General features: G+C 52.8%; 1 protein-coding gene across 3 annotated transcripts in view; it reads right to left on the bottom strand.

The window, feature by feature from the left end:
- ppp3ca (protein phosphatase 3, catalytic subunit, alpha isozyme) overlaps positions 1-21,618 on the bottom strand; it is an 87,386-nt gene extending 65,768 nt beyond the window's left edge. For 2 of the 3 annotated variants that reach the window (XM_055935287.1, XM_055935288.1), the window contains exon 1: positions 21,318-21,618. In XM_055935287.1, the coding sequence (XP_055791262.1) occupies positions 21,318-21,372 (55 nt within the window). In that variant the 5' untranslated portion in view covers positions 21,373-21,618. The remainder of the gene's footprint in view (positions 1-21,317) is intronic. The other variant, XM_055935286.1, reaches the window with a different exon arrangement.
- Between the last annotated feature and the right edge of the window lie 3,110 nt (positions 21,619-24,728).

Raw genomic sequence — 24,728 nt, 5'->3', positions numbered from 1 at the left:
CATGGTCAAATAATAATAATCACAGTAGTTGTCGAGAGTGCAACAGGTCAGCACCTCAGGAGTAAATGTCAGTTGGCTTTTCATAGCCGATCATTGAGAGTATCTCTACCGCTCCTGCTGTCTGGACACTGGAGACCAACAAAACAAATATAGCTTTTGACCCATTCTGCTTTTCCAACATCTTATCATCATTGTGTGGCCTACGCTAATTCACGTTACCACCAGATAGACTTCTAAGAAACAACCTTCAGTAATTCATGGTAATATATGCATTTTCCTTTGTTACAGCAGAAGGATGTTCCTTGTACCTAAATCATCCCCATACTACAACACACCAGAATACACCACTAGCTACTTTTATCTCTACCTCTCTATAGCTGTCATGAAACATTACCAGGCTGGATGCTGCAGACAGACAGAGAGATATCTAGCAGAGAGAGAGGACTGTAGGTTGAACACTTCCAGGTTTCAACTATAACTTATAGAACACATGGCAGCAGTGACACTGGAGTACATTAATACTCTCCATCCAGCCCTGACATCCAGTCAAATATGTTTACATGTACAGCACACTACGCCCCCTCTAGATGCACCTGTCTGGTCTGTCTGTCTGTCTGTCTGTCTGTCTGTCTGTCTGTCTGTCTGTCTGTCTGGTCTGTCTGGTCTGTCTGGTCTGTCTGGTCTGTCTGTCTGGTCTGTCTGTTTGGTCTGTCTGGTCTGTCTGGTCTGTCTGGTCTGTCTGTCTCTCAGGTATGTCTGTCTGGTCTGATATGTCTGGTCTGTCTGTCAGCCCTTTTTCTGTCTGTCTGTCTGTCTGTCTGTCTGGTCTCTCTGCCTGTCAGGTCTGTCTGTCTTTCTGTCTGTCAGGTATGTCTGTCTGGTCTGGTATGTCTGTCTGTGTGTCAGGTCTGTCTGCCCTCTGTCTGTCTTTCTGTCTTTCTGTCTTTCTTTCTTTCTTTCTTTCTTTCTTTCTTTCTTTCTTTCTTTCTTTCTGTCTGTCTGTCTGTCTGTCTGTCTGTCTGTCTGTCTGTCTGTCTGTCTGTCTGTCTGTCTGTCTGGTCTCTCTGCCTGTCTGTCTGTCTGTCTGTCTGGTCTGTTAGGTCTGTCTGTCTTTCTGTCTATCTGGTCTGTCTGTGTGTCAGGTCTGTCTGCCCTTTTTCTGTCTGTCTGTCTGTCTGTCTGTCTGTCTGTCTGTCTGTCTGTCTGTCTGTCTGTCTGTCTGTCTGTCTGTTAGGTCTCTGGCCCAGTGGTAGCATGCTGCACCTCTACCATGTCTCAGTCCTGCCTCTACCACACCTGCTGACCCCCTCTGTCTGAGCCTGTAACATCTTCATTACCACCCAATAATGTAGCAGGGAGGGATGTTGGTCCAGGACTATGGCTCTTGTGGTTTATGTCATCCTAACTTTCTAATGTGCATAATAACTAGGAGTAGAATTCAAAACCGCAATGGACTCTGCACACAATTGAGGGAATATAACATATGTCTAATACTCCAAGTTGCTGAATCACACTACTTGGCTACAGATGCCCTAAGCCCTATGCAGTGCTGCCAGTATTTATTTTACTCAACAGACATACATTGGAGATAATATAAATAACTTGGCAAACAATGTTGCATATTCATTTGGGTGACAAGATGTTTTGCTGTGGTACCGTCTCCAGAGCACTGTGAATAACTCTGACCTTTAACTATCCAGACAATACCAATTTTGATGTTCCATCTATTTTGTTCAGTTTGTTAGTATTGTCATGATTAACTGGTTCCTTCATTTAATTGGGATAGTGTAGCTGTTGGGCTAACTGAAGGGTTTGTTATCGTAGCAGTCAACAGGCTGCGATGCACATGTTTGAATTGGCTAAATGTGTGTGTTCACCGATTGGACCTACACTGACTCCATATCTTTCCTGTGCAAAGCACCAAATGTGCAGGGCCCCTAAAGTGAGTGCATCCTTCCTGCCTGCTTGCACAGTCTGCCTGGCCGAATGGCAGCTTGCAGCGTTCAGATCAGCCCATGCATGAAACCTCAATATGCTAGAGACTGGGAGGAGAAGGAGCCAATGAGGACGCAGGGCTCTGAACAGAGAAGCCAGGACAGGGCAGGCACTAGGCAGTGTGTGTTGACCAGTCTACATTACTGATGATGGCCCACAACCATAACAGGTCACATGCACATGGCTCTTCAATTATGCATAGAGCATTCATTTGAATATGAGGGAATATGAGTATGAATATGAGGGATGAGGGTAGGGCCTGAGGCTGTGTGTTGGGGGGTTAGTATGAGGGTAGGGTCTGAGGCTGTGTGTTGGGGGGTTAGTATGAGGGTAGGGACTGAGGCTGTGTGTTGGGGGGTTAGTATGAGGGTAGGGACTGAGGCTGTGTGTTGGGGGGTTAGTATGAGGGTAGGGACTGAGGCTGTGTGTTGGGGGGTTAGTATGAGGGTAGGGACTGAGGCTGTGTGTTGGGGGGTTAGTATGAGGGTAGTGACTGAGGCTGTGTGTTGGGGGGTTAGTATGAGGGTAGGGACTGAGGCTGTGTGTTGGGGGGTTAGTATGAGGGTAGGGACTGAGGCTGTGTGTTGGGGGGTTAGTATGAGGGTAGGGACTGAGGCTGTGTGTTGGGGGGTTAGTATGAGGGTAGGGTCTGAGGCTGTGTGTTGGGGGGTTAGTATGAGGGTAGGGACTGAGGCTGTGTGTTGGGGGTTAGTATGAGGGTAGGGTCTGAGGCTGTGTGTTGGGGGGTTAGTATGAGGGTAGGGTCTGAGGCTGTGTGTTGGGGGGTTAGTATGAGGGTAGGGACTGAGGCTGTGTGTTGGGGGGTTAGTATGAGGGTAGGGACTGAGGCTGTGTGTTGGGGGGTTAGTATGAGGGTAGGGTCTGAGGCTGTGTGTTGGGGGGTTAGTATGAGGGTAGGGACTGAGGCTGTGTGTTAGGGGGTTAGTATGAGGGTAGGGACTGAGGTTGTGTGTAGAGTGGGTGCGGGGGTAGTTTGAGGGTAGGAGCTTAGGTCGTGTGGGGGAGGAAGGTAGTATGAGGGTACGGGATTAGGCTGTGTGTAGGGTGGGGGGGAAGGTAGTATAAGCGTAGGGGATTAGGCTGTGTGTGTGTGGGGAGAAGGTAGTATGAGGGTAGGGGCTGAGGTTGTGTGTGTGTGGGGGGAAGGTAGTATGAGGGTAGGGGCTGAGGTTGTGTCTGGAATGAGGGGGAGGAAAGTCGCTTCAGGGTAGAGGGTGATGCTGTGTGTGTGGGGGGGTAGTATGAGGGTAGAGGGTGAGGCTGTGTGTGTGTGGGGGGTGGGTAGTATGAGGGTAGAGGGTGAGGCTGTGTGTGTGTGGGGGGGTAGTATGAGGGTAGAGGGTGATGCTGTGTGTAGGGGGGGATAGTATGAGGGTAGAGGGTGAGGCTGTGTGTGTGTGGGGGGGTAGTATGAGGGTAGAGGGTGATGCTGTGTGTGTGGGGGGGATAGTATGAGGGTAGAGGGTGAGGCTGTATGTGTGTGTGGGGGGGGGGGGGGATAGTATGAGGGTAGAGGGTGAGGCTGTGTGTGGGTGGGGGTAGTATGAGGGTAGAGGGTAAGGCTGTGAAAGTGGGGGGGTAGTATGAGGGTAGAGGGTGAGGCTGTGTGTGTGTGGGGGGGGGGGTAGTATGAGGGTAGAGGGTAAGGCTGTGTGTGTGTGGGGGGGGGGTAGTATGAGGGTAGAGGGTGAGGCTGTGTGTGTGTGGGAGGGGGGGTAGTATGAGGGTAGAGGGTGAGGCTGTGTGTGTGTGGGGGGGGGTAGTATGAGGGTAGAGGGTGAGGCTGTGTGTGTGTGTGTGGGGGGGGGGTAGTATGAGGGTACAGGGTGAGGCTGTGTGTGTGTGGGGGGGTAGTATGAGGGTAGAGGGTGAGGCTGTGTGTGTGGGAGGGGGGTAGTATGAGGGTAGAGGGTGAGGCTGTGTGTGAGGGGGGGGGTAGTATGAGGGTAGAGGGTAAGGCTGTGTGTGTGTGGGGGGGTAGTATGAGGGTAGAGGGTGAGGCTGTGTGTGTGGGGGGGGGTAGTATGAGGGTAAAGGGTGAGGCTGTGTGTGTGTGGGGGGGGGTAGTATGAGGGTAAAGGGTGAGATTGTGTGTGTGTGTGGGGGGTAGTATGAGGGTAGAGGGTGAGGCTGTGTGTGGGGGGGGGTAGTATGAGGTTAAAGGGTAAGGCTGTGTGTGTGTGCGGGGGGGGGGGTATGAGGGTAGAGGGTGAGGCTGTGTGTGTGTGGGGTGGGGGGGTAGTATGAGGGTAGAAGGTGAGGCTGTGTGTGTGTGGGGGGGGGGGGTAGTATGAGGGTAGAGGGTGAGGCTGTGTGTGTGGGGGGGGTAGTATGAGGGTAGAAGGTGAGGCTGTGTGTGTGGGGGGGGTAGTATGAGGGTAGAGGGTGAAGCTGTGTGTGTGTGGGGGAGGGGTAGTATGAGGGTAGAGGGTAAGGCTGTGTGTGTGTGGGGGGGTTGTATGAGGGTAGAGGGTGAGGCTGTGTGTGTGTGTGGGGGGGGTAGTATGAGGGTAGAGGGTGAGGCTGTGTGTGTGTGGGGGGGGGGGGGGTAGTATGAGGGTAGAGGGTGAGGCTGTGTGTGTGTGTGGGGGGGGGGGGGGTAGTATGAGGGTACAGGGTGAGGCTGTGTGTGTGTGTGGGGGGGTAGTATGAGGGTAGAAGGTGAGGCTGTGTGTGTGGGAGAGGGGTAGTATGAGGGTAGAGGGTGAGGCTGTGTGTGAGGGGGGGGGTAGTATGAGGGTAGAGGGTAAGGCTGTGTGTGTGTGGGGGGGGGTAGTATGAGGGTAGAGGGTGAGGCTGTGTGTGTGGGGGGGGGGGGTAGTATGAGGGTAAAGGGTGAGGCTGTGTGTGTGTGTGGGGGGGGGGTAGTATGAGGGTAAAGGGTGAGATTGTGTGTGTGTGTGGGGGGTAGTATGAGGGTAGAGGGTGAGGCTGTGTGTGGGGGGGGTAGTATGAGGGTAAAGGGTAAGGCTGTGTGTGTGTGGGGGGGGGTATGAGGGTAGAGGGTGAGGCTGTGTGTGTGTGGGGTGGGGGGGTAGTATGAGGGTAGAAGGTGAGGCTGTGTGTGTGTGGGGGGGGGGTAGTATGAGGGTAGAGGGTGAGGCTGTGTGTGTGTGGGGGGTAGTATGAGGGTAGAAGGTGAGGCTGTGTGTGTGGGGGGGGGGTAGTATGAGGGTAGAGGGTGAGGCTGTGTGTGTGTGGGGGGGTAGTATGAGGGTAGAAGGTGAGGCTGTGTGTGTGTGGGGGGGTAGTATGAGGGTAGAGGGTGAGGCTGTGTGTGTGTGGGGGGGTAGTGTGAGGGTAGAGGGTGAGGCAGTGTGTGTGTGGGGGGGGGGGTAGTATGAGGGTAGAGGGTGAGGCTGTGTGTGTGGGGGGGGGGGGGGGTAGTATGAGGGTAGAGGGTGAGGCTGTGTGTGTGTGGGGGGGTAGTATGAGGGTAGAGGTTGAGGCTGTGTGTGGGGGGGGGGGTAGTGTGAGGGTAGAGGGTGAGGCTGTGTGTGTGTGGGGGGGGTAGTATGAGGGTAGAGGGTGAGGCTGTGTGGGGGGGGGTAGTATGAGGGTAGACGGTGAGGCTGTGTGGGGGGGGGGTAGTATGATGGTAGCGGGTGAGGCTGTGTGTGTGTGTGTGGGGTGGGGGTAGTATGAGGGTAGAGGGTAAGGCTGTGTGTGTGTGGGGGGGATGTAGTATGAGGGTAGAGGGTGAGGCTGTGTGTGTGTGGGGGGGGGGGGTAGTATGAGGGTAGAGGGTAAGGCTGTGTGTGTGTGGGGGGGGGGGGTAGTATGAGGGTAGAGGGTGAAGCTGTGTGTGTGTGTGTGTGGGGGGGGGGGTAGTATGAGGGTAGAGGGTAAGGCTGTGTGTGGGGGGGGGGGGGGATGTAGTATGAGGGTAGAGGGTGAGGCTGTGTGTGTGGGAGGTGGGTAGTATGAGGGTAGAGGGTGAGGCTGTGTGTGTGGGGGGGGTAGTATGAGGGTAGAGGGTAAGGCTGTGTGTGTGTGGGGGGGTAGTATGAGGGTAGAGGGTGAGGCTGTGTGTGGGGGGGGGGTAGTATGAGGGTAAATGGTAAGGCTGTGTGTGTGTGGGGGGGGGGTATGAGGGTAGAGGGTGAGGCTGTGTGTGTGTGGGGTGGGGGGGTAGTATGATGGTAGAAGGTGAGGCTGTGTGTGTGTGGGGGGGGGGGGGGTAGTATGAGGGCAGAGGGTGAGGCTGTGTGTGTGTGGGGGGTAGTATGAGGGTAGAAGGTGAGGCTGTGTGTGGGGGGGGGGGGGTAGTATGAGGGTAGAGGGTGAGGCTGTGTGTGTGTGGGGGGGTAGTATGAGGGTAGAAGGTGAGGCTGTGTGTGTGTGGGGGGGGTAGTATGAGGGTAGAGGGTGAGGCTGTGTGTGTGTGGGGGGGTAGTGTGAGGGTAGAGGGTGAGGCAGTGTGTGTGTGTGTGGGGGGGGGGGGTAGTATGAGGGTAGAGGGTGAGGCTGTGTGTGTGGGGGGGGGGGTAGTATGAGGGTAGAGGGTGAGGCTGTGTGTGTGTGGGGGGGTAGTATGAGGGTAGAGGGTGAGGCTGTGTGTGTGGGGGGGGTAGTGTGAGGGTAGAGGGTGAGGCTGTGTGTGTGTGGGGGGGGGTAGTATGAGGGTAGAGGGTGAGGCTGTGTGGGGGGGGTAGTATGAGGGTAGACGGTGAGGCTGTGTGGGGGGGGGTAGTATGATGGTAGCGGGTGAGGCTGTGTGTGTGTGTGGGGTGGGGGTAGTATGAGGGTAGAGGGTAAGGCTGTGTGTGTGTGGGGGGGATGTAGTATGAGGGTAGAGGGTGAGGCTGTGTGTGTGTGGGGGGGGGGGGTAGTATGAGGGTAGAGGGTAAGGCTGTGTGTGTGTGTGTGGGGGGGTAGTATGAGGGTAGAGGGTGAAGCTGTGTGTGTGTGGGGGGGGGGGGGTAGTATGAGGGTAGAGGGTAAGGCTGTGTGTGGGGGGGGGGGATGTAGTATGAGGGTAGAGGGTGAGGCTGTGTGTGTGGGAGGTGGGTAGTATGAGGGTAGAGGGTCAGGCTGTGTGTGTGGGGGGGGGTAGTATGAGGGTAGAGGGTAAGGCTGTGTGTGTGTGGGGGGGTAGTATGAGGGTAGAGGGTGAGGCTGTGTGTGGGGGGGGGGTAGTAGGAGGGTAAATGGTAAGGCTGTGTGTGTGTGGGGGGGGGGGTATGAGGGTAGAGGGTGAGGCTGTGTGTGTGTGGGGTGGGGGGGTAGTATGATGGTAGAAGGTGAGGCTGTGTGTGTGGGGGGGGGGGTAGTATGAGGGTAGAGGGTGAGGCTGTGTGTGGGGGGGGGGGGTAGTATGAGGGTAGAGGGTGAGGCTGTGTGTGTGTGGGGGGGGTAGTATGAGGGTAAAGGGTAAGGCTGTGTGTGTGTGCGGGGGGGGGGGTATGAGGGTAGAGGGTGAGGCTGTGTGTGTGTGGGGTGGGGGGGTAGTATGAGGGTAGAAGGTGAGGCTGTGTGTGTGTGGGGGGGGGGGTAGTATGAGGGTAGAGGGTGAGGCTGTGTGTGTGTGGGGGGTAGTATGAGGGTAGAAGGTGAGGCTGTGTGTGTGGGGGGGGTAGTATGAGGGTAGAGGGTGAAGCTGTGTGTGTGTGGGGGGGGGGGTAGTATGAGGGTAGAGGGTAAGGCTGTGTGTGTGTGTGTGGGGGGGGGGGGTTGTATGAGGGTAGAGGGTGAGATTGTGTGTGTGTGTGGGGGGTAGTATGAGGGTAGAGGGTGAGGCTGTGTGTGGGGGGGGTAGTATGAGGGTAAAGGGTAAGGCTGTGTGTGTGTGGGGGGGGGTATGAGGGTAGAGGGTGAGGCTGTGTGTGTGTGGGGTGGGGGGGTAGTATGAGGGTAGAAGGTGAGGCTGTGTGTGTGTGGGGGGGGGGTAGTATGAGGGTAGAGGGTGAGGCTGTGTGTGTGTGGGGGGTAGTATGAGGGTAGAAGGTGAGGCTGTGTGTGTGGGGGGGGGGGTAGTATGAGGGTAGAGGGTGAGGCTGTGTGTGTGTGGGGGGGTAGTATGAGGGTAGAAGGTGAGGCTGTGTGTGTGTGGGGGGGTAGTATGAGGGTAGAGGGTGAGGCTGTGTGTGTGTGGGGGGGTAGTGTGAGGGTAGAGGGTGAGGCAGTGTGTGTGTGGGGGGGGGGGTAGTATGAGGGTAGAGGGTGAGGCTGTGTGTGTGGGGGGGGGGGGGTAGTATGAGGGTAGAGGGTGAGGCTGTGTGTGTGTGGGGGGGTAGTATGAGGGTAGAGGTTGAGGCTGTGTGTGGGGGGGGGGTAGTGTGAGGGTAGAGGGTGAGGCTGTGTGTGTGTGGGGGGGGTAGTATGAGGGTAGAGGGTGAGGCTGTGTGGGGGGGGGTAGTATGAGGGTAGACGGTGAGGCTGTGTGGGGGGGGGTAGTATGATGGTAGCGGGTGAGGCTGTGTGTGTGTGTGGGGGGTGGGGGTAGTATGAGGGTAGAGGGTAAGGCTGTGTGTGTGTGGGGGGGATGTAGTATGAGGGTAGAGGGTGAGGCTGTGTGTGTGTGGGGGGGGGGGTAGTATGAGGGTAGAGGGTAAGGCTGTGTGTGTGTGGGGGGGGGGGGTAGTATGAGGGTAGAGGGTGAAGCTGTGTGTGTGTGTGTGTGGGGGGGGGGGGTAGTATGAGGGTAGAGGGTAAGGCTGTGTGTGGGGGGGGGGGATGTAGTATGAGGGTAGAGGGTGAGGCTGTGTGTGTGGGAGGTGGGTAGTATGAGGGTAGAGGGTGAGGCTGTGTGTGTGGGGGGGGTAGTATGAGGGTAGAGGGTAAGGCTGTGTGTGTGTGGGGGGGTAGTATGAGGGTAGAGGGTGAGGCTGTGTGTGGGGTGGGGTAGTATGAGGGTAAATGGTAAGGCTGTGTGTGTGTGGGGGGGGGGTATGAGGGTAGAGGGTGAGGCTGTGTGTGTGTGGGGTGGGGGGGTAGTATGATGGTAGAAGGTGAGGCTGTGTGTGTGTGGGGGGGGGGGGGGGGTAGTATGAGGGCAGAGGGTGAGGCTGTGTGTGTGTGGGGGGTAGTATGAGGGTAGAAGGTGAGGCTGTGTGTGGGGGGGGGGGGTAGTATGAGGGTAGAGGGTGAGGCTGTGTGTGTGTGGGGGGGTAGTATGAGGGTAGAAGGTGAGGCTGTGTGTGTGTGGGGGGGGTAGTATGAGGGTAGAGGGTGAGGCTGTGTGTGTGTGGGGGGGTAGTGTGAGGGTAGAGGGTGAGGCAGTGTGTGTGTGTGTGGGGGGGGGGGGGTAGTATGAGGGTAGAGGGTGAGGCTGTGTGTGTGGGGGGGGGGTAGTATGAGGGTAGAGGGTGAGGCTGTGTGTGTGTGGGGGGGTAGTATGAGGGTAGAGGGTGAGGCTGTGTGTGTGGGGGGGTAGTGTGAGGGTAGAGGGTGAGGCTGTGTGTGTGTGGGGGGGGGTAGTATGAGGGTAGAGGGTGAGGCTGTGTGGGGGGGGTAGTATGAGGGTAGACGGTGAGGCTGTGTGGGGGGGGGTAGTATGATGGTAGCGGGTGAGGCTGTGTGTGTGTGTGTGGGGTGGGGGTAGTATGAGGGTAGAGGGTAAGGCTGTGTGTGTGTGGGGGGGATGTAGTATGAGGGTAGAGGGTGAGGCTGTGTGTGTGTGGGGGGGGGGGTAGTATGAGGGTAGAGGGTAAGGCTGTGTGTGTGTGTGTGGGGGGGGTAGTATGAGGGTAGAGGGTGAAGCTGTGTGCGTGTGGGGGGGGGGGGGGTAGTATGAGGGTAGAGGGTAAGGCTGTGTGTGGGGGGGGGGGATGTAGTATGAGGGTAGAGGGTGAGGCTGTGTGTGTGGGAGGTGGGTAGTATGAGGGTAGAGGGTCAGGCTGTGTGTGTGGGGGGGGGGTAGTATGAGGGTAGAGGGTAAGGCTGTGTGTGTGTGGGGGGGTAGTATGAGGGTAGAGGGTGAGGCTGTGTGTGGGGGGGGGGGTAGTAGGAGGGTAAATGGTAAGGCTGTGTGTGTGTGGGGGGGGGGGTATGAGGGTAGAGGGTGAGGCTGTGTGTGTGTGGGGTGGGGGGGTAGTATGATGGTAGAAGGTGAGGCTGTGTGTGTGGGGGGGGGGGTAGTATGAGGGTAGAGGGTGAGGCTGTGTGTGGGGGGGGGGGGTAGTATGAGGGTAGAGGGTGAGGCTGTGTGTGTGTGGGGGGGGTAGTATGAGGGTAAAGGGTAAGGCTGTGTGTGTGTGCGGGGGGGGGGGTATGAGGGTAGAGGGTGAGGCTGTGTGTGTGTGGGGTGGGGGGGTAGTATGAGGGTAGAAGGTGAGGCTGTGTGTGTGTGGGGGGGGGTAGTATGAGGGTAGAGGGTGAGGCTGTGTGTGTGTGGGGGGTAGTATGAGGGTAGAAGGTGAGGCTGTGTGTGTGGGGGGGGTAGTATGAGGGTAGAGGGTGAAGCTGTGTGTGTGTGGGGGGGGGGGTAGTATGAGGGTAGAGGGTAAGGCTGTGTGTGTGTGTGGGGGGGGGGGGTTGTATGAGGGTAGAGGGTGAGGCTGTGTGTGTGTGGGGGGGGGTAGTATGAGGGTAGAGGGTGAGGCTGTGTGTGTGTGGGGGGGGGGTAGTATGAGGGTAGAGGGTGAGGCTGTGTGTGTGTGTGGGGGGGGGGGGGGTAGTATGAGGGTACAGGGTGAGGCTGTGTGTGTGTGGGGGGGGGTAGTATGAGGGTAGAGGGTGAGGCTGTGTGTGTGGGAGGGGGGTAGTATGAGGGTAGAGGGTGAGGCTGTGTGTGAGGGGGGGGGTAGTATGAGGGTAGAGGGTAAGGCTGTGTGTGTGTGGGGGGGGTAGTATGAGGGTAGAGGGTGAGGCTGTGTGTGTGGGGGGGGGTAGTATGAGGGTAAAGGGTGAGGCTGTGTGTGTGTGTGGGGGGGGGTAGTATGAGGGTAGAGGGTGAGATTGTGTGTGTGTGTGGGGGGTAGTATGAGGGTAGAGGGTGAGGCTGTGTGTGGGGGGGGTAGTATGAGGGTAAAGGGTAAGGCTGTGTGTGTGTGGGGGGGGGGTATGAGGGTAGAGGGTGAGGCTGTGTGTGTGTGGGGTGGGGGGGTAGTATGAGGGTAGAAGGTGAGGCTGTGTGTGTGTGGGGGGGGGGGGGGTAGTATGAGGGTAGAGGGTGAGGCTGTGTGTGTGTGGGGGGTAGTATGAGGGTAGAAGGTGAGGCTGTGTGTGTGGGGGGGGGTAGTATGAGGGTAGAGGGTGAGGCTGTGTGTGTGTGGGGGGGTAGTATGAGGGTAGAAGGTGAGGCTGTGTGTGTGTGGGGGGGTAGTATGAGGGTAGAGGGTGAGGCTGTGTGTGTGTGGGGGGGTAGTGTGAGGGTAGAGGGTGAGGCAGTGTGTGTGTGGGGGGGGTAGTATGAGGGTAGAGGGTGAGGCTGTGTGTGTGGGGGGGGGGGTAGTATGAGGGTAGAGGGTGAGGCTGTGTGTGTGTGGGGGGGTAGTATGAGGGTAGAGGGTGAGGCTGTGTGTGGGGGGGGGGGTAGTGTGAGGGTAGAGGGTGAGGCTGTGTGTGTGTGGGGGGGGTAGTATGAGGGTAGAGGGTGAGGCTGTGTGGGGGGGGGTAGTATGAGGGTAGACGGTGAGGCTGTGTGGGGGGGGGTAGTATGATGGTAGCGGGTGAGGCTGTGTGTGTGTGTGTGGGGTGGGGGTAGTATGAGGGTAGAGGGTAAGGCTGTGTGTGTGGGGGGGGGATGTAGTATGAGGGTAGAGGGTGAGGCTGTGTGTGTGTGGGGGGGGGTAGTATGAGGGTAGAGGGTAAGGCTGTGTGTGTGTGGGGGGGGGGGTAGTATGAGGGTAGAGGGTGAAGCTGTGTGTGTGTGTGTGGGGGGGGGGGGGGTAGTATGAGGGTAGAGGGTAAGGCTGTGTGTGGGGGGGGGGGGATGTAGTATGAGGGTAGAGGGTGAGGCTGTGTGTGTGGGAGGTGGGTAGTATGAGGGTAGAGGGTGAGGCTGTGTGTGGGGGGGGGGGTAGTATGAGGGTAGAGGGTAAGGCTGTGTGTGTGTGGGGGGGTAGTATGAGGGTAGAGGGTGAGGCTGTGTGTGGGGGGGGGGTAGTATGAGGGTAAATGGTAAGGCTGTGTGTGTGTGGGGGGGGGGTATGAGGGTAGAGGGTGAGGCTGTGTGTGTGTGGGGTGGGGGGGTAGTATGATGGTAGAAGGTGAGGCTGTGTGTGTGTGGGGGGGGGGGGTAGTATGAGGGTAGAGGGTGAGGCTGTGTGTGTGTGGGGGGTAGTATGAGGGTAGAAGGTGAGGCTGTGTGTGGGGGGGGGGGTAGTATGAGGGTAGAGGGTGAGGCTGTGTGTGTGTGGGGGGGTATTATGAGGGTAGAAGGTGAGGCTGTGTGTGTGTGGGGGGGGTAGTATGAGGGTAGAGGGTGAGGCTGTGTGTGTGTGGGGGGGTAGTATGAGGGTAGAAGGTGAGGCTGTGTGTGTGTGGGGGGGGTAGTATGAGGGTAGAGGGTGAGGCTGTGTGTGTGTGGGGGGGTAGTGTGAGGGTAGAGGGTGAGGCAGTGTGTGTGTGTGTGGGGGGGGTAGTATGAGGGTAGAGGGTGAGGCTGTGTGTGTGGGGGGGGGTAGTATGAGGGTAGAGGGTGAGGCTGTGTGTGTGTGGGGGGGTAGTATGAGGGTAGAGGGTGAGGCTGTGTGTGTGGGGGGGGGGTAGTGTGAGGGTAGAGGGTGAGGCTGTGTGTGTGTGGGGGGGGGGGTAGTATGAGGGTAGAGGGTGAGGCTGTGTGGGGGGGTAGTATGAGGGTAGAGGGTGAGGCTGTGTGTGTGTGGGGGGGGGGGGGGGTAGTATGAGGGTATAGGGTAAGGCTGTGTGTGTGTGGGGGGGGGTAGTAGTATGAGGGTAGAGGGTAAGGCTGTGTGTGTGTGGGGGGGGGTAGTATGAGGGTAGAGGGTAAGGCTGTGTGTGTGTGGGGGGGGGGTAGTATAAGGGTAGAGGGTGAGGCTGTGTGTGTGGGGGGGTAGTATGAGGGTAGAGGGTGAGGCTGTGTGTGTGTGTGGGGGGGGGTAGTATGAGGGTAGAGGGTAAGGCTGTGTGTGTGGGGGTGGGGGGGGGGGTGTAGTATGAGGGTAGAGGGTGAGGCTGTGTGTGTGGGGGGGGGGTAGTATGAGGGTAGAGGGTGAGGCTGTGTGTGTGGGGGGGGGGGGTAGTATGATGGTAGAGGGTGAGGCTGTGTGTGTGTGGGGGTAGTATGAGGGTAGAGGGTAAGGCTGTGTGTGGGGGGGGGGGGGTAGTATGACGGTAAAGGGTAAGGCTGTGTGTGTGTGGGGGGGGGGTATGAGGGTAGAGGGTGAGGCTGTGTGTGTGTGGGGTGGGGGGGTAGTATGAGGGTAGAAGGTGAGGCTGTGTGTGTGGGGGGGGGGGTAGTATAAGGGTAGAGGGTGAGGCTGTGTGTGTGTGGGGGGTAGTATGAGGGTAGAAGGTGAGGCTGTGTGTGTGGGGGGGGGGGTAGTATGAGGGTAGAGGGTGAGGCTGTGTGTGTGTGGGGGGGTAGTATGAGGGTATAAGGTGAGGCTGTGTGTGTGGGGGGGGGTAGTATGAGGGTAGAGGTTGAGGCTGTGTGTGTGTGGGGGGGTAGTGTGAGGGTAGAGGGTGAGGCAGTGTGTGTGTGGGGGGGGGGTAGTATGAGGATAGAGGGTGAGGCTGTGTGTGTGGGGGGGGGTAGTATGAGGGTAGAGGGTGAGGCTGTGTGTGTGTGGGGGGGTAGTATGAGGGTAGAGGGTGAGGCTGTGTGTGTGGGGGGGGGGTAGTGTGAGGGTAGAGGGTGAGGCTGTGTGCGTGTGTGTGTGGGGAGGGGGGGTGGTATGAGGGTAGAGGGTAAGGCTGTGTGTGTGTGGGGGGGATGTAGTATGAGGGTAGAGGGTGAGGCTGTGTGTGTGGGGGGGGGGTAGTATGAGGGTAGAGGGTGAGGCTGTGTGTGTGTGGGGGGGGGTAGTATGAGGGTAGAGGGTGAGGCTGTGTGTGTGGGGGGGTAGTATGAGGGTAGAGGGTGAGGCTGTGTGTGTGTGTGTGGGGGGGGGGTAGTATGAGGGTAGAGGGTAAGGCTGTGTGTGTGGGGGTGGGGGGGGGATGTAGTATGAGGGTAGAGGGTGAGGCTGTGTGTGTGGGGGGGTAGTATGAGGGTAGAGGGTGAGGCTGTGTGTGTGTGGGGGTAGTATGAGGGTAGAGGGTAAGGCTGTGTGTGGGGGGGGGGGTAGTATGAGGGTAGAGGTTGAGGCTGTGTATGTGGGGGGGGGGGTAGTATGAGGGTAGGGGTGAGGCTGTGTGTGTGTGGGGGGGGTAGTATATGGGTAGAGGGTGAGGTTGTGTGTGTTGGGGGGGGGTAGTATGAGGGTAGAGGGTAGGCCGTGTGTGTGTGGGGGGGGGTAGTATATGGGTAGAGGGTGAGGTTGTGTGTGTGGGGGGGGTAGTATTAGGGTAGAGGGTGAGGCTGTGTGTGTGTGGGGAGGGTAGTATGAGGGTAGGGGTGAGGCTGTGTGGGGGGGGTAGTATGAGGGTAGAGGGTGAGGCTGTGTGTGTGGGGGGGGTAGTATGAGGGTAGAGGGTGAGGCTGTGTGTGTGGGGGGGGGGTAGTATATGGGTAGAGGGTGAGGTTGTGTGTGTGGGGGGGGTAGTATGAGGGTAGAGGGTGAGGCTGTGTGTGTGTGGGGGGGGTAGTATGAGGGTAGAGGGTGAGGCTGTGTGTGTGTGTGGGGGGGAAGGCAGTATATGGGTAGAGGGTGGGGCTGTGTGTGTGTGGGGGGGAGAAGGTAGTATGAGGGTAGAGGGTGAGGCTGTGTGTGTATGTGTGTGGGGGGGTAGTATGAGGGTAAAGGGTGAGGCTGTGTGTGTGTGGGGGGGGGGGGGTAGTATGAGGGTTGCTATCTCTATAATACTACTCTTATCTTCATTTTCTCTGTCTCCATTTCCTTTACCTCCTTCTTTCTCCCTCCTTTCCTATATCCTCCTTCCTTTACCTCCTTTCCTATATCCTCCTTCCTTTACCTCCTAACCTATATCCTCCTTCCTTCTCCCTCCTTCCTTCTCCCTCCTTTCTTATATCCTCCTTCCTTTACCTCCTTTCCTATATTCTCCTTCCTTCTCCCTCCTTTCCTATATCCTCCTTTCTTCTCCCTCCTTTTCTATTTCCTCCTTCCTTCTCCCTCCTTTCCTATATCCTTGCTCTTCCAATCGTTTCTCTTTTCTTCCCTTCTGTCTCTATCCCTCCCTTCAGTTCCTCTGCCTCTCCATCTCTCCGTCTCCCTCCTCTACACCCTCTCATCACTAGACCTCAGGGAAGTTTCATTATGTAAGTGGCCTGTGTGCAGTAAAACACTGCTGAAAAACCAATGCTTAAATAATTCACCCACACTGCTAAATAAAGCCTGTACATATCATGCATGCAGATACCCTGCGCCCAGCTCGCCCTCTCTCTTCCTCTGAAGGCTATCACACCATCAAGATCCACCACGTCTACTCACACACATCTTAGGGAGGTGGGCTCTACGCTCTCTGGCCAATGAGACAGAGTGGTGAAGAAGGCGCAACGGCGCCTCTTCAACCTCAGGAGGCTAAAGAAATTTGGCTTAACACCTAAAACCCTCACAAACTTTTACAGATGTACAATCGAGAGCATCCTGTCGGGCTGTACCACAGCCTGGTACGGCAACTACACCGCCCACAACCGCAAAGCTTTCCAGAGGGTGGTGCGGTCTGCCCAACGCATTACCGGGGGCAAACTTCCCACCCTCCTGGACACCTACAGCACCCGGTGCCATAGGAAGGCGAAAAAGATCAGAGGACATCAACCACCCGAGCCACTGCCTGGTCACCCCGCTATCATCCAGAAGGCGAGGAGAGTACAGGTGCCTCAAAGCAGGGACCGAGAGACTGAAAAACAGCTTCTATCTCAAGGTCATCTGACTGCTAAACAGTCATCACTAACACATCAGAGGCGGCTGCCTATAGACAGAGATTAGGAATCACTGTCTACTGTTAGAAATGGATCACTAGCCACTTTACTAATGTTCCGTATCTAGCATTACTCATCTCATATGTATAAACTCCACTCCACACTATTCTACGGTATATTAGTCACTTTTAAATTGTGTTTACATATTGCATCACCCATTTCATATGTATATACTTTATTCTATACTATGCCACTGTGTCTTAGTCCAATGCCGCTCTGACATACATGTATATATATTCTTAATCCATTCCTTACTTAGATGTATTTGTATTTTGGGTATAGGTTGTGAAACTGTTAGATATTACTTGTTAGATATTACTGCACTGTCGGAGATAGAAGCACAAGCATTTCACTACACCCACAATAACATCTGCTGAAGACATGTATGTGACCAATAGATTTGATTTTGATTTGATTTGATTTTGACATCTCAAGGGGATGGGCTTTACGCTCTCTGGCCAATGAGCCATCTCAGGGGGATGGGCTTTACGCTCTCTGGCCAATGAGCCATCTCAGGGGGGTGGGCTTTATGCTCTCTGGCGCAATTGGCCATCTCAGGGGGTGGACTCTACGATGTCTGGCCAATGAGCCACTGTGTAACTTATTTTCAAAAACAAACACACAATAAAAACAGACCTACACACCTCCGATCCCAAACATATCCACACACACACCCTCTAATATAGTTACACACAATGAGAATAGGACCCGTCAACAAACATATCAACACTTCTACAATAAACAAAGAGTGACACATTTCCGTCAACATAGACACCTATCCACTACGTTCACAACCAGTGAGAACACAACCACACAACGAAGCTGCATTTGACAGTGAATGTCAGAAATCCAATTGTGGGTCGAGAAATGGATCAGAAACGGCTGAATGTTTACTGTAAATATGGAGGTACAAAGGATGGTCACCATTCCAGAATTATCTCTCTCCAGCATTATCTTTGAGAGACAAAAACAGAGCTATATTTCATATTCATATTTCAGAAGAGAGATTCGCCATGTGCTGACTGACTCTCTAAATCCACCAGTGCCTTTACTGATCGGTCAGCTATTTCCATGATTGTCTCGGTTTTGTTCTGAAAATAAATCTGGTATTGTGAGGGTCCCCTCTGTCAGACAAAAGGCATTTGATGCACAGGATCCACAGTGCCCCACCAGAACTAACACAGATAATGTCCTAGAATCACTCTAAGAGAAAGTAGGCCTCTTGGAGCCTGTTCACATTCCCCAGAGAGGCCCAGACATGGGACCAGGCCAAGTAGCTGACACTGTCTCCTCCAATAACCAGTCCCTTGCCTGCATGGTCACAACAACCCTACTCCTAGACATCACTAACTTCAGCATTCCTCTACCAAGACTCCAAATCACATGATCCCACCTTCCAACACAGAATAGGTCCAGTGGTCCAGCTGTGTGGCAGAGAGGAACAGCCCCTAGGACAGCTTTTTCAAAGAACCCTCTTCCCCATCCGTTCCATTTCCTGTGTGGGCCAATCATGGGAGATATCACAGTGCTGAAGAGTGAGGTCAAGGCACACTACAATTCTGAGACCATACTTGATTTGGAATTGTACACTCTTAGAAAAAAAGGTGCTATCTAGAACCTAAAAGGGTTCCTCGACTGTCTCAATAGGAAAACCCTTTGAAGAACCTTTTTTGGTTCAAGGTAGAACCCTTTTGGGTTCCAGGTAGAACTCTTTCCACAGAGGGTTCTACCTGGAGCCAAAAGGGCTTCTACCTGGACCCAAAAAGGGTTATACTATGGGGTCAACCGAAGAACCCTTTTGGAAACCTTTTTTTCTAAGAGTGTAGCAAGTGGACATATGACAGAATCTATTGCTGAGTAAGGGAGGAAAATCGTGTGATGACATCTGTGAAGCGTGAAAAGGTTAACATCTTACCACCTCATTCTGTAAGAGAACATACAAGTAAGTGTGACATTGCAAAAATAAGCGCTGAGTAACATCAAACAGGAAAACAAACACTTACAAACAGATGAGTCATTTACAGGGCAGTGTGTGTAGCTATCTGCTGAGCTGTGCTGCAGGAAAGTAGTGTGTTAAATTGGATCTGATGATGCAATTTCCGCTTGCAACATCACTGGGATTGGATATGCAGTTATTTATTGATGTAGCTATCTTTGTACATGATACAATTCGTCAATTATACATCAACTGGGAGGGGTCCAACCCTATTTCTGAGCAGTTTCTCAGCAGGAATGAAAGAGGTTTAGGAGTTGAGCAGAATCCTATTGTGATGTGGAGGAGCCACTCTGCCACCACTGCTGCTTCAGCAGGTCCCCATTGCGTGTGCCATGCACCCACACTGTTACAATCTAACTCAATGAGAAATAGGAGCACATTCACCTGCCACAGTGGCATCCCTCTCACAGCTTTGATCTGGATTATTTTAAGAATCTATAGTATGTTGGTATAGAGAAGCCAATAGTGATGCACTCCAAACCCAAAAGAACGACCAGTGTAAATATCCAAATGTTTTTATTTATTTAACCTTTATCTTGACAAGGAGTCAAAGCTGAGACGATGGTGTCTTTTTCAGATGAGCCCTGTAGGACACAACAATACAGATCAAAGTACAGTAGTCACATAGCAGCGCCCCACCCTCCAGCTGCCAGGGTATATGTTTATGTTTAGATGGACACGTTTGTGATGGCACCCTTTACATATTTGCCACAGCTGTATAAGGTACTGGGATCTCTGAGCAAGTACTAAGTAGTGCCACAATGCAGCAATCTTCAGCCACCTCAAACGAGATGTTTGTGTGAGCAGCATGAAGGAATTGCTGCAATTGATTAATCAATTTCTAGTGCAACGCGATTGCTGCATTTACCAGTCCCACCAGAGACGGCACAGCCTCCTCCTCCCATTGATCTTGCTGTGGCCATGAATAGATTCTCTATGTAGAAATCCCTTCAAATTAAACACACAGTCGTCGTGGTTCATCCATCGAATCCCTCTTCCCTTATGATGAGACTGGCCCACAGAAGATGGGATGTTTCTTTGAGAGAATTGTGTTCTGTATTACAAACAACTACAGTCAACTTTGAGTGAACCCATTCCACTGTTAACCCCTCCTCCTCCTCTCTGCAAACACTCCCTCTTTGGGATGCAACAAAGCCACACGTAAAGCTGTCTCTGTACTGTCACCTGTTCGTAAATATGCAGCTATGCCATCAGAATGGAATTGAGAAATAAGGGATCCATATTTGCAATGTTTTCTAACTCAGGGCTCTATTAAATGTGTCGCTGAAGCATTACAGATTATGAGATGGAAATGTAAAGGTGATTTCCGAGCGAGGTATAAACACAGCGTTTACCGTAAAACGCTGTCTCCACTAATACGAGAACATTGGCTTTAGATTACAATCACACTGTAAAACTGAACTTCCGCGATGTGGATTGAATAGAGTCTTTACTATCCTGTAGCACATTCATTTGCTAATTCATTATGACTTAAATATGCTATGCTTCTAAAGAGTTTATTCAATTCCCCCATTGGCAAAGCCCCAGAATGACTATAAATAACAAATAAATTATGATTGATGTATTATTTTGTGACCTGCTGGAGGTCATTTTGCAGGGCTCTGGCAGTGCTCCTCCTTGAACAAAGGCGGAGGTAGCGGTCCTGCTGCTGGGTTGTTGCCCTCCTACGGCCTCCTCCACATCTCCTGATGTACTGGCCTGTCTCCTGGTAGCGCCTCCATGCTCTGGACACTACGCTGACAGACACAGCAAAACTTCTTGCCACAGCTCGCATTGATGTGCCATCCTGGATGAGCTGCACTACCTGAGCCACTTGTGTGGGTTGTAGACACCGTCTCATGCTACCACTAGAGTGAAAGCACCACCAGCATTCAAAAGTGACCAAAACATCAGCCAGGAAGCATTGAAACTGAGAAGTGGTCTGTGGTCACCACCTGCAGAATCACTCCTTTATTGGGGGTGTCTTGCTAATTGCCTATAATTTCCACCTTTTGTCTATTCCATTTGCACAACAGCATGTGACATTTATTGTCAATCAGTGTTGCTTCCTAAGTGGACAGTTTGATTTCACAGAAGTGTGATTGACTTGGAGTTACATTGTGTTGTTCAAGTGTTCCCTTTATTTTTTTGAGCAGTGTATATATTTTTAAACAATACATCTTATATCACAGCGCTGCTGTCCGAGCCTGGATAGGTGCCACGTCGAACTCGGGTTTACATTAAATTAAACCTTGTCTGCGATTGCAGACAACTGCAATAGCGTTTGGTGTGCAATTGGGACTCGAATTGTAAATAAAATGCATCAGAAATAAACAACTCCAATATTGGAAAGCGGTAACATTTATAATAAAACGCCATTTAACATGAATGAGACTGCAAAGACAGTTAATTATTCCTGAAGCTCAGTCAACACTCATGTACTTGTGGCACAGCCTTCATTCATTTCATTGCAGACCACAACACTTTTGACGGAAGAAAAGGTTATTGTAGTGACATTAGACCTATTGAAAGAAACTACTACAGGCCTACATTATATTATATTTTGTTAACACTTACATTTTAAGGGATCCTTATTACAGTTTAGCCTAATTAAATATGTAATTACACTGCAACAAGTATTGTAGGTAATTGTAATAACACATAGTTACACTGTAATAACATGTACTGGTGGTAGGCTATATTTTTATGAAATCTCGACTAATAGTCTATTAATGACAGACGGTATTGGCACGGGTGCCGAACAAATATGAATATAGGCCTAATCGAAATGAGTGCGTGGTTTCAAACTCAAGATCCAAGCAACACTATAGCCAGTCTATGGACTACTCATTGACAGTGAAAACTGTTACATAAATGCCAATATAGATTGCAACCCCCCCCCCCCCCCCCCCCCCCCCAATGAGCAGATCCAGGTATTCGCCAAGCGCCCTCTATCACAGTGCCAGCGAAATCCTGCTGCATCACTGCCTTAACCGCAAAGACTTAATCGGCAACTCTGCCTCATTTAGTCTCCTCTTCTGCCTGTCCGTGACTGAATTCAATCACATTGGGACAGTGAAAAATATATTGCTCGGAACACGATTATTAAGAAAATATCCCATCCCCCACACAGACAGTAGGCCTATAGCCATATACACAGTCACTGCCTTTCACTGTTTATCAACATCACAGGTCTAGAGCAAAGAACATTCTTTATATAATTTAACACATCGGACATCCACAGGACGCAATACCCAACTCTGTAGCCTACGAGATCTTATACAGTAAATAATTCATATCATATACATTTGTAGCCTATATAAAATACATTTTAAAAAATAATGAAAATGCACTCACTTTTTACTACCCGATCGGTGGCATTTAAGACTATGTCAACGTTAGACATCTTCATGGGCAGTTGCGGTCTCGAGGCAAATGCGTTTGTATTCCTCCTTGTAGAAGTGACTGTTTTATTCTCGGTGTGTTTTCGCGGTTGCGAGATGCGGTTGGTGCAGTGGCATCACTTGGATGCGTCCCTCAGTTTATCACTGCCTGTGCTGGGGTCTGGGGATGACTACTGCTACACAGTTAAGGTGGATGCTGCTGAGGATGCTGCTGCGCTGTGCTAAGCAGTCGTGTGGGGGAGGATGGAGGGAACGAATTGGGAGGGGGCGGTAGTGAGAGGGAGAGAGAGAGAGAGAGCGAAAGAGGGTGGGGGGACTCTGCTCAGGAGATCCTCACTGCACGCTGCACCACCCCGACATTGGCAATGAAGGGAACTCCCACGCTAATGTTTCACGGGGCTGCCTGATGCTGCCATCAGGTGGAGGCAGAGCCGGGATTTCCCAACAACACGCGCGGCATGATTTTATATTCGATGCACTTGCTGATGGGGTGCGGCCTGAGACGCATAGGTCTGCACTGTATTAACTATGGTTATATCAGTGAAGCTTCCCGGGGTAAAACATTGAGTCATTGCTTTTTGTGTGAGATGTTATTTCTCCAATATTTTCAAATAATCAGATGACAAGTCAAAATGGCTTGTGTGTGTGTGTGTGTGTGTGTGTGTGTGCGTGTGTGTGTATGGGTGTGTGTACATGGCCAGGGGAAAACTGTTCTGCCTCAACAACTTTGTAGCTGGACACCAAATAATCTGGGAGCAGTATGCCTATCAGGGGAAATGGGGACGTGAACAATCCCAAAAATGTCAGTCTAACAGAAGAAGACTTTCTTACAGCCACAAATCAAATCAAATGTTATGTTTCACATGCTTCATAAACAACAAAGGGCCCTTCCCAATTCCTAACAATGCAGGGAGAAAAAAAGAGAATAAATACACAATGAGTAACGATAACTTGGCTATATACACGGGGTACCAGTACAGAGTCGATGTGCAGCAGTACGAAGTAATTGAGGTAGATATGTACATATAGGTAGGGATAAAGTGACTAGGCAACATGATAGATAATATACAGTAGCAGCAGCGTATGTGATGAGTCAAAATAGTAAGTGCAAAAAGGGTCAATGCAGATAGTTAAATAGTTAACTAAAAGCTATCCGGACTAACTATTTAGGAGTCTTATGGCTTGGGGATAGAAGCTGTTCAGGGTCCTGTTGGTTCCAGACTTGATGCACCGGTACCGCTTGCCGTGCAGTAGCAGAGAGAACAGTCTGACTTGGATGGCTGGAGTCTTTGACAATTGTTAGGGCCTTCCTCTGACACCACCCAGTATAGAGGTCCTGTCTGGCAGGGAGCTCAGCCCCAGTGATGTACTGGGCCGAACTCACTACCCTCTGTATCGCCTTGCGGGCAGATACCAAGCAGTTGCCATACCAAGCGGTGATGCAGCCAGTCAAGATGCTCTCAATGGTGCAGCTGTATAACTTTAGGTATGGGCCCTCAGATCCTTATAATCTTTTCAGCCTCCTGAGGAGGAAGAGGCATTGTCGTGCCCTCTTCATGACTGTGTTGTGTGTGGACCATGATAATTCCTTAGTTATGTGGACACAGAGGAACTTGAAGCTCTCGACCCGCTCCACTACAGCTCCGTCGATGTGGATGGGGGCGTGTTCGGCCCTCAGTTTCCTGTAGTCCACGATCAGCTCCTTTGTCTTGCTGACGTTGAGGGAGAGGTTGTTGTCCAGGCACCATACTGCCAGGTCAATGACCTCCTCCCTATAGGCTGTCTCATTGTCATCGGTGATCAGGCCAACCGCTGTTGTGTTGTCAGCAAACTTAATGATGGGATTGGAGTCGTGCGCTGCCACACTGTCGTGTGTGAACAGGGAATACAGGAGGGGACCAAGCAAGCACCCCTGAGAGCCCCCGTGTTGGGTCAGCGTGACGGATGTGTTGTTGCCTATCGTAACTACCTGGGGGCGGTCCATCAGGAAGTCCAGGATCCAGTTGCAGAGGGAAGTGTTCAGTCCCAGGGTCCTGAGCTTAGTGAGGAGCTTGGAGGGCACTACGGGGTTGAACACTGAGCTATAGCCAATAAACAGCATTCTCACATAGGTGTTCCTCTTGTCCAGGTGGGAGAGGGCTGTGTGGAGTGCAATAGAGATTGCGTCATCTGTGGATTTGTTGGGGCAGTATGCGACTTTCAGTGTGTCCAGGGTGCCTGGGCTGATGCTGTTGGTCTCAGACATGACCATGGGCGGGCACAGGGACCATGGTGTTCTGTTTAAAACATGTACGGTGCATTCGGGAAGTATTCAGACCCTTTGACTTTTTCCACATTTTGTTACCTTCCAGCCTTATCCTAACCAATTTAAGATAAGGCTGGGGACGTTGTTTCCCCCCCTCATCAATCTACACACAATACCCCATAATGACAAAGCAAAAACAGGTATTGGAAGATTTTATCAAATTAATTAAAAACTGAAAAATTACATTTACATGCTTATTCAGACCCTTTACTTAGTACTTTCTTTAAGCACCTTTGGGAGTGATTACAGCCTCGAGTCTTCTTGGATATGACACTACAAGCTTGGCACACCTGTATTTGGGGAGCGTCTCCCATTCTTCTCTGCAGATCTTCTCAAGCTCTGTCAGGTTGGATGGGGAGTGTCGCTGCACAGCTATTTTCAGGTCTCTCCAGAGATGTTCAACTGGGTTCAAGTCCGGGCTCTGGCTGGGCCGCTCAAGGACATTCAGAGATTCTTCCCAAAACCACTTCTGAGATGTCTTGGCTGTGTGCTTAGGGTCGTTGTCCTGTTGGAAGGTGTACCTTTGTCCCAGTCTGAGGTCCTGAGCGCTCTGGAGCAGGTATTCATCAAGAATCTCTTTGTACTTTACCCCGTTCATCTTTCCCTCAATCCTGACAAGTCTTCCAGTCCCTGCTGCTGAAAAACTTTCCCATAGCATGATGCTGCCACCACCATGATTAACCGTAGGGATGGTGCCAGGTTTCCTCCAGACGTGACACTTGGCATTCAGGCCAAAGTGTTCAATCTTGGTTTCATCAGACCAGAAAATCTTGTTTCTCGTGATCTGAGTGTCTTTTAGGTGCCTTTTGGCAAACTACTAGCGGGCTGTCATGTGCTTTTTACTGAGGAGTTTGATGGGCTCGTCGGAGGTCGTAGCGGGATTTCTTGTAAGTGTCTGGATTAGTGTTCTTCAGTTCCCTTTGATAAGACAGTCTCAAACTGAGCTTGTCCATTTTGTTCTCTAATGATTGTACATTTGCCAGTGGAACAGAGGGTAGAGGCGGGTTATTTACTCTCCAACGTAGTCTCGTCAGGGAGCCACTTGTTTGCCTCTCTTGC

Source organism: Salvelinus fontinalis, chromosome 10 (assembly GCF_029448725.1).
Source record: "Salvelinus fontinalis isolate EN_2023a chromosome 10, ASM2944872v1, whole genome shotgun sequence".
NCBI lineage: Eukaryota > Metazoa > Chordata > Actinopteri > Salmoniformes > Salmonidae > Salvelinus > Salvelinus fontinalis.
The sequence above is the reverse complement of the archived record's forward strand: the minus strand, read 5'-3'. Positions and strand labels throughout refer to the sequence as shown.